The 13,870-nt window shown below is 47.6% G+C and overlaps 1 protein-coding gene and 1 non-coding gene across 2 annotated transcripts; both read left to right on the top strand.

Annotated features, from left to right (window-relative positions):
* The first annotated feature begins 3,968 nt into the window (after positions 1 to 3,968).
* On the top strand, positions 3,969 to 4,075 carry LOC118594361. The gene has a single exon (XR_004946351.1). It is a non-coding gene; the product is annotated as a U6 spliceosomal RNA (small nuclear RNA).
* Positions 4,076 to 8,180: 4,105 nt separating this feature from the next.
* On the top strand, positions 8,181 to 13,515 carry Hmgn1 (high mobility group nucleosome binding domain 1). Its single transcript, XM_036204194.1, has 6 exons — positions 8,181 to 8,317; positions 8,444 to 8,476; positions 8,573 to 8,602; positions 8,717 to 8,767; positions 11,453 to 11,575; positions 13,322 to 13,515. Exons 1-6 carry the CDS (start codon positions 8,303 to 8,305, stop codon positions 13,364 to 13,366), a joined length of 297 nt encoding a protein of 98 aa, XP_036060087.1. The 5' UTR covers positions 8,181 to 8,302; the 3' UTR covers positions 13,367 to 13,515.
* Positions 13,516 to 13,870: the final 355 nt, after the last annotated feature.

Below are 13,870 nucleotides of genomic sequence, written 5' to 3'. Positions count from 1 at the left end.
TTTTGATTATTATTCTGGTCAAAGCTGAAAATCACAGCTGTGGGTTAATAAAACTTAAAGCAGTTCCCTGCTCTAGGTCTGACTGGACATCATCATCCCTCAGAGCACATCAGGTAAGTGTGCTGCTATGGCACTGTCTTTACCGTTAGTTTACAGGAGTCAGAGAAACCCACACCTGTTCCCAGGCTCTTGGGAAGCAGGTAGAGCAAGTTTTCTTAACATCAGAATAAAAATTTTTTTTCATTTTTCTTGTGAATTAAATAGCTGTTCTGTGAGAGAGTGATTCTCCTTTGAGCCATGTTGGGGAGAAACACGGAATGAAAGTAATCCTTCCTGCCCATATTTGAGGCAAGGACAGAACGATTTGACTAAACTCTGGCAGGCTTAGGCTTAGTGTTCTTCTGAAACGACCATAAATGCTATGGGCTAATGTTCACCATAGAATTCGATCTTTACCTTTCTTCTTCCTTCCTCCTTCCTTTCCTTCCTTCCTCCCTTCCTCCCTTCCTTCCTTCCTTCCTTCCTTCCTTCCTTCCTTCCTTCCTTGCTTCCTTCCTGTTGTTTTGTTTTTTTCTGTGTAGCCCTGCCTGTCCTGGAACTATCTTGAACACGCAAAGGACTCCTGAAGGGACTGGTATCAGCACAAGACATCCCAAAACCAAAATCTCTTTGATGCAAAAGAGATTCATTTGCCTCAGATGGACGAAGGTCAGGGAATAAGAGACAAAGACAGGAAACAGAAGAAGAGGGAGACGGGAAGGGAACAAGGGAGAAGGTGAAGGGACATTTGCCCTGCAGGGACAAAGGTCAGCCTCGGGATAGGGGAGACAGGACGTGGCCCATAGGCAAATGGCAATTTATAAAGGAAAAAGGGGAAACCTCATGTTAGGATGAGGTGTTCAATTGGGCATGTTAATTAGGGTAGCCAAAGGGGGCTTTTGATTGCTGGACTTCAATACTTTGATAGCTGGACCTTGGTGGTCAGCCTCAGAAGGAGGAAGTGGCCAAATAAAGGAACAGACCTTGGTGGCCAGCTTTAGGAATGTGATCTGTTTTTAGCAAGGCAGAGGGACTGGGGGAAGGGGAAGGCCTGTCAGAGCCGTGTTTGCCCTACACAGGCCTGCTGGAGCCCCTTCACGTTGCCATGTACAGTACGCAAATAAGACAAAGAGCAGATGAGACATTGCAAGAAAAACCTCACTGGGATTTTTTACCAGAAAAAAGACATGCATGTTAATTAACATGGCCATGAAGTGAGGGCTGCCCAGCCGACTGGAGGAACAAAAGTCGAGGTAGCAGAAAATGGTGGACACCACTGAGGCAAGGAAGACAAGAGTATAGACACCCTAAACACGTCAGACTTTGGTGAGAATTGTAAGAATGACAAGTGGCACTGGTTACCGCTGGTTACCGCATGGAGAGGTCACAAGGCATGGCCACGACTACCCAGTATCAGAGCTTTATTAGGAAAAAGGGGTGGGGGCAGAAGAACCAGGCCTAGGGAGACACACATGCCAGAGAGCAGAGAGATGATGGAGGAGAGAGAACAAAATACAGAGAGGGTGGGGTCTGAGTCACAGCCTTTTAAGGGTAGTGGTGAACATGTATGTGTAGGCAGGCTTATGGAGCTACACCACGCATGCACTGATTGCGTGACAATGTAGCATGCACACACCATAGTCACCAGCACACAATGGTGATGTAAGATGCAAGACCCTTTGCTTAGCTCCTGAACTGTGCATGTGTAATCACGAAGCTGGAGTGAGGGCAGAATTCTAACAAGAATGGTCAGCTGGCCTCGAACTCACAGAGATCTGCCTGCCTCTGCCTCCTGAGTGCTGGGATTAAGGGCGTGCGCCACCGCCGCCCTGCTCAGCTTTTTTGAAAATGGAGGGCAGAAGTCTTTGTTTTAACAGGAGTCACATGGTTGAGTTTCTAAATATTCACTCATTTTTCTGTGCAGCTGCTCACTTTCAAGGCAGCTGGCCCCATCTGCTCCCAGATGATGGCTAGTGGACCTGCTTCCGACGTTTCACCCCAAGTGCTTCTATGACTTGTCCCCCTTTCCAGCTCCAGCTGGCCATATTTCATTAAAACATTTTTCTAGATTTGTTAGGGGTCACAAAGAAAGAGACTATTATTCCAAACTGACATGTCTGGACAGGGCAAGGCAGTGCAGAGCTTCCTCCATCTTGTATTCTTGTTCAGGCTCAGGCCATTTCAGGTTTAACTAGAATTTGATCTCCTTGATGGAGGACCCTGTGGAAAATAACCCAACTCTGTTCTAGGACCTGAGGCCAAGACGTCCCTGCTAACTTATCTTAGCTCCTGTAAACTGCAGGCTTGTGCAAACCTCCCCCTGCAGCTATAGAGTGAGATACTAGGATGTGGTTTTCCCTTTGAAAGCCCCTTGGTCTAAATGCTCGGGGCTACACTTTGGTCCTGAATACCTGAGTTAATCATCTGAGCCTGCTGTAATAAAGACTTGTAACTGACTATAAACTGTGAGTGGTCTTCTCTGGAGGGCTCCCCATAACATTTTGGAGGCCCCAGTGAGATCCCCAGAGTCTGAACCTAGACACTTAAGGGCCTCTGGATGCCTAGGAGTGGGGAAGAGTACACAGGCTGGGGAGAACTCTTAGGGAGTGTGAACCCTGCGATGTTCCAGAGCCCCAATCCTTTGTGAACAATTGTTGCCAATCACTCTGGAGGCACACCGACGCTGCCACCCAGGAGAGGGATAAAAATGGGAAATTGGAAGTCATGGTCTGAACACCTGCGGAATTAAGTTTGGTCTGTAATATCCGGCTAGGAAACAAGAAGGGAGGTCAGACATGACCAGAGATCCTGTCTCCAGGATATGTGTGAGACATCTCCCTGACTCCCGTTGGAGTTTGTCTTTTCTAGCTGTCTCTCCTCTGTATGACTGTGTCTCCTTATACAGCAGGTGTTCCTGTGTTCCTGTGGTTCTGTGGGTTGTGTGTCTCCTTATACAGCGGGTGTTCCTGTGTTCCTGTGGTTCTGTGGGTTGTGTGTCTCCTTATACAGCAGGTGTTCCTGTGTTCCTGTGGGTTGTGTGTCTCCTTATACAGCGGGTGTTCCTGTGTTCCTGTGGTCCTGCGGTCCTGTGTTCCTGTGTTCCTGGGGGCTAGAGAAACAGATCCAAACTGGAAGGGAGAGTGAGCCATCCCAAGAACACAGCCTCTGAAAAGGAGGTTCCTCAGAGGCCAGAGGCCATAGAGCCACAGAGGAAATGGCCCTGGAACCGGTGGCTGTGAAGCCAGAGCAGGTTTCTGTTTCCCAAACTTAATGTATCCTGAAAACTATGTTTTTCAGCCTTCGCTGAACCTGTGACCCCTTGATGTATACCCTGTCCTTTGCCTGGCTAAACTCCTGAACCTGTGATGTACGATTGCTTTTTGGTACCTTGATGACTCCCCTTCCACATGACTCATTCTTGCACTTATCTACCCCACAGGTGGCCCTGGGCCCTGGGTCCCCACTCTTCTGTCCAGGTGCGAGATTATCTAATTATCTCCACAGCTGTTTTCTGATGAAAGGGAAAAATCTGTGGCCTTCTTGAGAGATGCACCCCCACTCCTCTACAGGTATTTGCTGACCAGCAGTTTTAGAACTGACCAGAAGTTGAGCACATGGGAAGATATGGCTGGAACAATAAATCTATATATCCTGGACTTGGTAAAACAGGATATTGGGAGTAATGGACTCACCTGACAAGAAACTGAACTCATGGGAGAATAGGACTGGAATAATAAATTTGAATGTCTATATCCTGGGTTCAACAAAAACAGGACATAGGGAGTAAAAAGTTTACGTCTCTGTAGATACCCTGAATCCTGTCAGCCATCAGTAACCTCACGCTTATAGTTCAGCCAGTAACTTCAAAGCAAAGAACTACCTCACCCCTAGTCTCCTCGTCCAATCCCAAGATATGTAACTCTCTGCATGTAATCCTTCGGCAGCACATATACTAAAAATTGGAACGATACAGAGAAGATTAGCATGGCCCCTGCACAAGGATGACATGCAAATTTGTGAAGCATTCCATAATTAAAAAAAACAAAAACAAAAACAAAACAAAACACCAAAACAGCCGGGCATGGGATTACACGCCTGTAATCTCAGCACTCGGGAGGCAGAGGCAGGTGGATCTCTGTGAGTTCAAGGCCAGCCTGGTCTACAGAGCTCGTCCAGGACAGGCTCCAAAGCTACAGAGAAACCCTGTCTCAAAAAAACCAAAAACAACAAAAACAAAAACACCTCTGTGTGCTTGCATTGGGTATCATCAGCTCTATAGTGGTCTTGTTTGAGGGTCTTGGGACCTGGGCACAACACTGCCAACCCTAATCCTTCCCCATAAAAGGGACCTCAAAAGACCTTCAGAGGCTGCTATCTGAAACCCCAATTTCCGGGGAGGAGACAGTCCTCTGGCCAGTCTCTTGTGTATTTCTAAATAGAGATTATTTTAGTCAGCCGGTCATGGAAATGTCTTTTTCTCAGGTCTAACATGAGGCCTCTCCCAGTCCTGGTAACCCACTTTACTGGACTGTAGAGAATACACCCTGGGGCGAGACTGGTGAACTAAGAACTGGCCAAACAGGGTAACAAGGATGATGGATGCTACCAGACAGCAGTCTTACCCTTTCCCTAAGTCTGGGAAGGTGACTGGTGTCACCCATGGGGGGTGGGGAAAGCCACTAAGGACAAGGACAGATGGACTTGGACTCAGACCCCTTAAAGATGAAAATAACCAGAGTTTACTGAGGCAGGATACACAGTCTCCATCAGCCCCAAACCTGGACACTGGAATTCAGAAAAACCACAGATGGGAAACTATCTTTTGAGTCGATCTCTGCTCTCTTAGGTCCCCTCTGAGATGGAACACTATGGATCTAGGGAAGGAACAGGGATCAGTAAATCAGGTTGTAGAGAAGACAGGCTAGAAAAAGGCCTTCAGGAATTACAATTTTATACATGCTCTACCAAGGACAAGGGACCATCATCACGTCCTCAAATTACCTGGCTTGTTTTTCTAAGATTTATTTATTTATTATGTATACAGAAGAGGGCACCAGATCTCATTACAGATGGCTGTGAGCCACCATGTGGGTGCTGGGAATTGAACTCAGGACCTCTGGAAGAGCAGTCAGTGCTCTTAACCTCTGAGCCATCTCTCCAGCCCATCCTGGCTTGTTTGTACTAATGGATTAACTAAACGTGCCTCCTCCGACTCAATGGAAAGCCATACCCTCACTCTATGTACACTGTCTCTGTTATCCTCTGGGTATGCCTATAGTGGAGAAGAGGGAGGAAATGTTAATGAAGGTCAAATGGACCCCAGTTCTGGTTCTGATTCTAGCAGGGGCAGGAGTAGACAGTAAACCTGTCATGGGCACCTCAGCCTTGATTGTTGGGAATCCAAACTTTGGACTCAGTTCCCAGAGAGATTTATACTTAGGCCATTTAGAGAATTCTATCTCCAGGCTGGAGAGCCAAGTTGATTCTCTCATAGAGGTAGTCCTACAGAACTGAGGGAGGCTGGATCCTCTTTTTATGAAGTAGGGAGGATTTTGCATGGCCTTAGGAGAAACTTGTTTCTAAGCTAACCAATCAGTGGTAATTAGTGAAAACCTTACCATGGTCAGAGAAAACCTCAAAGGAAGGAAAGAAAGGAGACATAAATCAGATCATTGGTATCAGTCTCTGTTTACCAGGTCCCCGAGGATGACCACTTTACTGTTAGCATTAGCTGGACTATTGATTCTCATTCTGATCAGAATAAGAATCAACGGTCTAGCTAATGGTATCAGTCTCTGTTTGCCCATAGTGGGGAATGTGACAGGGCAAGGCAATACAGAGCTTCTTCCATCTTGGATTCTTTCTTGCTCAGGCCATTTTGGATTTAACTAGAATTTGATCTCCTTGATGGATAATCCTGTAGTTAGAGTTTTCCTGCCTGGCCCACAGTCAGGACAAATCTCTCTCATCCGCCAGTCCCACAGTCGCTCAGACCCAACCAAAAAAACACACAAAAACTTATATTACTTACAAACTGTATGGCTGTGGCAGGCTGCTTATTATCTACCTTTTCTATCTTAAATTAACCCATTTCTGTTAGTCTATACTTTGCCACATGGCTTGTGGCTTACCAGTGTCTTTACGTGTTGCTTTTCATGGCGGCGGTAGGCGATGTCTCTCTCCAACCTTCCACTTCCCAGAATTCTCTTCTCTCTTGTCCTGCCTATATTTCCTGCCTGGCCACTGGCCAATCAAAACTTTATTTACACAGAGCGATATCCACAACATAATCCAGTGGAAAATTTCCCACTCCATTCTAGGAAGACCAAGATGTCCCAGCTAATTTAACTCCTGTTAAACTGATTACCTGTGAAAACTTCCCCCCTGCAGCTGCAGAGCAAGATACCAGGATGTAGTTTTAGCCTTTAAAAGCCCATTTGTCTAAATGCTCTGGGCTATACTTGTGTCCTGAATACCTGAGTGTAGTCCTAGTGGGCTGGAATAAAGACTTTGAGTTGGCTATAAAAGGTGGCTGAATGGTCATCTCTGATGGGCTCTCTGTAACGGGCAAACTTTACCTTTTTCTGTTGTTGTTTTGGTTTTTTTGAGACAGGGTTTCTCCATGTAGCTTTGGTTGTCCTGGAACTTGTTTCTGTAAACTAGGCTGGCCTCCAACTCAGAGATCCAATTCAAGAGGGTACTATCTGAAGATAGAACAGAGGCTGGAAGAGCATTTGGGTTTTTTGTTTGTTTGTTTGTTTTGTTTTGTTTTGTTTTTTCCCTAACTTAGGTGGTGACAGTGTCTTTTCCCCAATGGCTGGGACCCGACCTCACAGTTTTTGTTTTTTTAGTTTTTCGAGACAGGGTTTCCCTGTGTAGTCTTGGTTGTTCTGGAACTCCCTGTTAGACTAGGTTGGCCTCGAACTCAAAAAGTTCTCTACCTCCAGAGTGCTGGGATTAAAGTGCCGCCATCACCACCCACCCGGCTTCCAACCTCACAGTCTTAATTCAATTAGCTAGCCCGAAAAGACTAGACCCACAGGAGAAGGGGACAGGGTCAATCAGGTCACTGCTTCAGGCCATCTAAGCCGTGGAATACAGGAATGGGCCTTCAGGAAAACAAGGTTTAACTGGGTAGGGGGATTAATATACTTGCATAAAAATCTTACAAGTTGCAAGAAATGAGATTCGGATTCCCTGTCCTATATGCAAGTTTTAGAGTAGGTAAAGATGCATTTCTTACAATCGAGCAGCAGTAATATGGCTGCAGGTAGGACTCTACCACCCAGCCCGTTGTCTGCCTTCTCACAGTGTACTCAGTATTAACTGCTTTCCTTAAACAAAGCAAGTTATGTGCAATATTCCTGGCTTCGGAATTCAGAGCTAAAACCAACAACGCGGCTGAGCGAAGACACAGGCTCCGTAGGGGCAGGTGGGCTGCCTGCACACGCTCTAACACAGGAGGGATGGCGGAAGGCTCCAGTTGGTGACTTCTTGGGGGATGATGCGGGCAGGCTGGCACGGACCGAAGCCCGAGATCCCGACAGCTGCATGCGCTACAACTTAACCAAGTTACATAAACAGAGATGGACCATACCAACGCGAGGCTGGTAAAGGCGCGCTGAAGCAGCTGCGCCTGCGCGCCCAGCCCGCGCGCCTGCGCACTCCCGGCCGCGGGGGGCTTCTCGTCCCCAGGCGGCGCCTGCGCCAACACAGGCTAATGGTAAATCTCGCCGAGGCATTCACGAACCCTAGCCATCTTTGCACAGATTCCACGGGCGAGGGCGCGGGGTGTAACCTCGCCCCGCCAGCGCCTGGCGTCCGGGGCATTGTGGGAAAGCGATGCCGCGGCCATGTGACACGCCCCGACGAATCAGCGCGCAGACCGCACTTTGGCTGTCGGCTTCAAACAAACTACCTAGCGGGGTCGGGCGGCTCGGGCCCGCCCCTCGGCCGGGGTCGCGCCCGCGGAGTGGGGGGCCCGAGGGGCGGGGCGAGTCGGCGGAGTGACAGGCCGCCGCGCCTATTCGGGGACGCGGGCTGCGGCGCTCGCGGGCGCGGTGGGCCTCGCAGCCAATGGGGGCTGGGGGCGGCCCGGCCGGCGGGGAGGCGCGGGGGAGAGGGGGCGGGCTCCAATCCGGTTCCATCCGGTTCTCCCACCGCCCCCGCGGCGGGTCGCAGCAGTTCGTGCAGCGGCGGCCGAGGCGGTGTAGCTCCGTGACGGGTTCGGCCTCGCACGCGCCTCCCACCCAGCGCCGCCACGATGCCCAAGAGGAAGGTGAGCGGGGCGGCGGAGCCCGCCGCGGGGGTCGGGCCTGAGGGGGCGCGGGTCCTGGGACCTGGGGGCGGCGCTGGGCCTGCCGCCGCGCGGCCGCATTGTTCTCCGGTGTGCTTGCTCCTCCAGGTTAGCGCGGACGGAGCGGCGAAGGCGGCGGAGGTGAGCGCGGGCCTCGGGTGGGCCGGGCTGGGCCGGGCGGGGGGGGGGCGCGGGGGTCGCTCAGCGCGTCCTTCACCCTCCCTTCCCTCTCCGCAGCCCAAGCGACGCTCCGCGAGGCTGTCGGCCGTGAGTACCGCGGGGCCGGGCCGGGGCGGGAGCGGACCGGCGGGCGGGCGGGCGGGGACCGGGCGTCCGCAGGGCTGCTGGCCGCCCCTTACCCCTCTTTCCTTTACTCCCCAGAAGCCCGCCCCTGCCAAGGTGGACGCGAAGCCGAAGAAGGCCGCGGGAAAGGTAGGTTTGGAAACGGGTGTGCAGGCAGGCCGCTCGGTTGGAGTTCTCGGGGTTTCGGGAAGGCTGTAGGGAGCGGCTGGGTGCGTGCATCCGTCGAGTTAGGAGCGTTTGGTTTTGCACAGGGCCTGAGTTCAGTTCCCAGCACCCACCGTTTCGAGGTCTCAGACCCTCTTCTAACCTCCAGCGCCTCCGGGTACATGCTGTGCACAGACATTCATGCACACACACAAATAGAGGCCTTTTAAAAAAAAAAAAACTCAAGAGCATTTTATGAGCCCAAGAGATGACTCACTGTTTAGGAGCGCACGCTCTTTACGGAGGGACCTGGGTCTGTTCGAGTCATACTTAGCTCCAGGGGATAAGATAAGGTCTGATAACTTCTTTTGGCCTCTGCAGGCACAGCCCGCCCATACACAGGCACATATGCATGCACATAATTTAAAAGCTTTTAAAGTAAAAAAATATTTATTATGCATACAGTGTTCTGCCTCTGCATCCCTGCAGGCAGGAAGAAGGTACCAGATTTAATTAAAGATGGTTGTGAGCCATTATGTGGTTCCTTTGTATTGAACTCAGGACTTCTGGAAGAAGAGCCAGTGCTCTTAACATCTGAGCCATCTCCAGCCTTCAATAGTTTTTGTATCACTCTCTTGTCTGTGTGCACGTATGTGCATCCCAGAGGCAAGAAAAGGACCTAACAGACAGTTTGAGCCACCAAGTAAGTGCTGGGAATTGAATCTGGATCCTCAGGGAGAGCACCAAGGCTTTGTCTCTCTCTCTCCCCAGCCCCAGGTTGTGGTCTTTTTAAACACAGCTTCAAAGAAGGTGATCACATCAACTAAGACTTTGTCATGCTGCAGATCATCAGTAATCTCGACATAAACAGTACTGGTCAGGGTCTAAAAAGTGAATCTTAATCTCTGAACTGTTTGCTAAGTTTTTTGTACTATATATTTTGAGCTACCTGTAGAGTCTTAAGCAGGAGCAGTTTGTGTTTGACTTGAGCAGGTTTGGGGCAGCATATGTAATCATTTTTCTTTTTCCTATTGAGAGGTAAGTAAGTTTTTTGTCTATGGAGGATGGGGTGGTAGCATGCATGCATCCCTTCTTACACCTGGCCACTGTGTTTGAGGAACAGACTTGGCACTTGGCTTTCCCAAAGAAAAACTTTTGAGAAGGTCTTTATTCTAGGGTTTCCATTAAATTTTTATGCTCAATTTCTTTAACGAGCTTTTGTCTTAATCATCCAACTTGTAGCATAAGCTTGTGGGGGGTGTCACTTTTAAAAGTAAGCATTTTGGGGGTTGGAGAATTAGCTCAGTGGTAGAGCACTTGCCCAGGGTTCGATCCTTAGCTCAAAAAATAAAAAAGTAAACATTTTTAAAGCTTAATCACACATAGGAAGACTTGATTTACTTTGTTTAGGAACATTTTATGTACATATTTTAGTTTTGGGATTTTTTTTCTCCCATGTTTTGAGATAGTCTCACTGTGCTCCTGACTAGCCTGAAAAATCACAGGGGTCTGCCTGCCTCTGCTGCTTTGAGTGCAGTGCGGAATTTAAAGATGTGCATCACCGAGCCGGGCGGTGGTGGCAGGCGCCTTTAATCCCAGCACTCAGGAGTGCCAGGCAGATCTCTTGTAAGTTCAAGGCCAACCTTGTCTACAAAGCAAGCTCTAGGACAACCAGAACTGTTAGACAGAAATCCTGTCTTTAACAAAACACTGGGGAGGCAGAGGCAGGCAGATCTCGAGTTCAGAGCCAGCCTGGGTCTGTCTACACAGTGAGAGCAAGGACTAAACAGAAACCCTGTCTTGATAACCAAACACCACCCTCCACCCCCCCCCCCCCCCCCACCCCCAAAAAGAAAAAGAATGGGTCAGATGAATAGTTACCCTGCTATATGGGGCACCCCCACCCTCGTGTTCCCTCACTGTTGATTTGCTTGTTTATCTTGGGGCCCATAAGGAGTTTGGCTTTTATCACATTCACTTATTGATGTGTGTATGTGTTTGTCCCACAATTTAGGATTAGAACTTGAAGTTGACTCTTTGCTGTGGATGTGGAGAACTGAGGTCCTTGGGCTTGGTGGTCCAGCCTGGGAGTAATTTGAATATGACCTATTGACTTAAATTTGTCTGCTTTTACAATCTTTACAGAGAACTAATGTTTTTGTTGTTTTGGTTTGGGTGGCGGTTTGCTAAGCCCCCTTCCCTATAAGCCAGATGGAGTCCAGAAGTACTGTTTCATACTGCTTATGATTAGTTTTTAACTTAATATTTCAAGTTATATACTCACACTAATACTTGTACTTTGCAGATTCTGCAAACACCCAAATGAAAATAACTCAAAATTGATCTTTTTAGCTACTCATTGTATAGTATCTAGCAAGGGACTATGTAGCAGGACAACATGACCTTACAATGCGGTACATGGTTAAGGTGAATGGTCTACATGCGTGGGTACAAGTCTTTTCAGGACAATAGTTGTGGGGTAGTTGGATTATTTATGCTTAAAAGAAATTGTTGGGTTGATAGGGTCTCAGCTAACGTGTGATGGCAATCAAGTCCAGCACCAAGGCTGTAAGAGTTGCTGAGGTTGGTTTGGGATGTATGTTGTGGAAACAGTCTCATCCAGTCAGATCTGAATGCAGAGTTTATTACCATATTCTCTTGCTCTTGTAGAATAAGTCATCAGACAAAAAAGTGCAAAGCAAAGGGAAGAGGGGAGCAAAGGGCAAACAGGCTGAGGTGGCGGACCAGCAAACCACAGATGTGCCTGCAGAGAACGGAGAGACGGAGAACCAGGTCAGAAGAGATCTGCATATGTTAAATTAGATCTTTTATGTAGCAGATTGGGTTTTGTTTTTACTTTGCAGCGAGTTTCTCTGTAGCCCTTGCTGTCCTGGCATTCACTTTGTAGACCAGGCTAGCCTTAAACTCAGATTTGCCTGCCTTTGCCTCCCAGGGGCTGGATTAAAAGTATTCGCCACCACTTCCCAGCTCATGTTAGGTTTTTATGATTAACTGTTCTATGTAGTTCTCCCTCATGAATTGGTAACATTTTCTAGTGAATTGGGTTTTGTTTGAATGTGATTATGCCAATTTCACCAGGAATGGAATGTAAAGGTCATAAATAAAGGTTTTCCCACATGACTTTTGTAAGGCTTTGTTGGAACTAGTGACTAGTTTTCTCTGACTCACACTGCAGTGGTCTCACACTGGAATCCTTCTTTACATATTCTGGGTACATAAATGATTAGACTCGTTCCCTTTATGGGTTTTCATTTTTCTGAAGAATAACTTTAGTGCTAAGTGATAAGTAACTCAGTTTAAAAAGATAAGGTTGATGGGGGGCTGAAGAGATAGATGGCTTAGTGGTTAAGAGCACTGGCTGTTCTTACAGAGTACTCGGGTTCAATTCCCAGCACCCATATGGTAGTTCATCACTGTCTGTAACTCCAGTTCCAGGTCTGACACCCTCACACAGACATACAGGCTAAACACCAATGCACATAAAATAAAAATAAATCATTAAAAACTTTAGTAATGTTGATTTTGGTCTTTTCTGTGAACCATGGGGGAGACTCAGAGTCCAGTACACGTTTAATCTAGTCCTGAACTGACTCACCTATCTCAGCCTCCAACCACTTGGAGCCACCATGCCGGACAATTAAGCTTATAATTCTTATTTTTCTAACCCTTTGTTATATTTGCTAAGCTTAGGAAGGCAAATTGGAATGTTTGGGTTTTTATGGTGTCTGAACATACGTACTTAACTGTATGCATGGAGGCCAGAGGTTGATGTGGGTGGTTTTTGCTGTTACTCTCCATTTTGTGTATTTTGATGGGATCCCTTTTATGTATTTTGCTGAACCATGCTGGGAGGACTGCAGCACTTACCTGGCACTTGTGTAGGTGCTGAGGATTAGAACTGTCGGCTATCCTGTGTGGCAGGTAGCTGTACCCACCAAGCCATTCTCTAGCTGGAATAGTATTAGAGTAGTAGTAGTTTCTGGCATGGTCCTACTATGTAGCACTGGCTGTCCTGGAACTGGTTTTATAAACAAGGCTGGCCTTGAACTCACAAATTCACTTGTCTCCGGTTCTTAGTTGTCAAATATTTGCTCCTCAATTAGGAAGTTTAGCTTATGGAGGGTGGAAGGAGGGAGAACAGGGGAATCTGTGGCTAGTTTGTAAAATTAAATTTATTATAAAATAAAATTAAAAAAAAAAAGTTTAGTTTAGCCAGACGGTAGTGGAACACACCTTTAATCCCAGCACTCACAAGGTGGATCTCTGAGTTCGAGGCCAGCCTGGTCTACAAAGTTCCAGGTCAGCTGGGACTGTTAAACAGAAACCCTGTCTGGGCAGGCATGGTGACACACATCTTTAATCCCTGCACTCTGGGAGCAGAGGAAGGTGCATCTCTGAGTTTGAGGCCAGCCTGGTCTGTTTAATAAATTGCAGGAATAGCCAGGGCTATGTGGAGTAAAGTGCACCCATGGTGGAGATTATGGCATATTTAATCTTTGCTTTTCCTGTGGTTTGCAGAGTCCAGCCTCTGAAGTAGAAGAGAAAGAAGCCAAGTCCGACTAAACATCCATCATGTCTGTCAGTGTCCCCGCCTCCCTTCTTGTACAATCCAGAGGAATATTTTTATCAACTATTTTGTAAATGCGAGTTTTTTAGTAGCTCTAGAAACATTTTTAAAAGGTGGGAGGAAGTCCCACCTCATCCCATTTTTTAAGTGTAAATGATTTTTTTAAGAGGTTAAATCACTTGCTGGTTGTTTATTTTTTGGTACAACCAGAAAATAGCAGGATGCTGAATCAGGAGAGGCTGTGACTGTCTCGGGGGTCACCATAACATTCCGTAGAGGGGGCTAGTTTTATATCCTACAACACAAAGCATACTAAATGGTAATTTGGAGTCTTGGCCGTGCATTTGTGTCTGGAATATTTTCAGTTATTTCTGGTCTTGTGTTTCTAGTAGAACTGTATATCCTAAAAAAAAAAAAACCACTCCTCGGTCTTTGCCCTGTCAGAACTGTCTCTGGTCATGGCAGTCCATTTTCCTAACAATTGTGATAATGTGCTGTGA

The sequence above is a fragment of the Onychomys torridus genome, chromosome 12, assembly GCF_903995425.1.
Source record: "Onychomys torridus chromosome 12, mOncTor1.1, whole genome shotgun sequence".
NCBI classification, from domain to species: domain Eukaryota; kingdom Metazoa; phylum Chordata; class Mammalia; order Rodentia; family Cricetidae; genus Onychomys; species Onychomys torridus.
Note: the sequence above shows the minus strand (reverse complement) of the source record. Positions and strands in the feature narration are given on the sequence as shown.

Bases quoted from the DNA above. Each gene is read 5' to 3' on its own strand.
- Hmgn1 (XM_036204194.1), top strand. The intron at 8,603-8,716 runs GTGAGTACCGCG...TTTACTCCCCAG, and splicing joins GCTCCGCGAGGCTGTCGGCC to AAGCCCGCCCCTGCCAAGGT. The intron at 8,768-11,452 runs GTAGGTTTGGAA...TTGCTCTTGTAG, and splicing joins CGAAGAAGGCCGCGGGAAAG to AATAAGTCATCAGACAAAAA.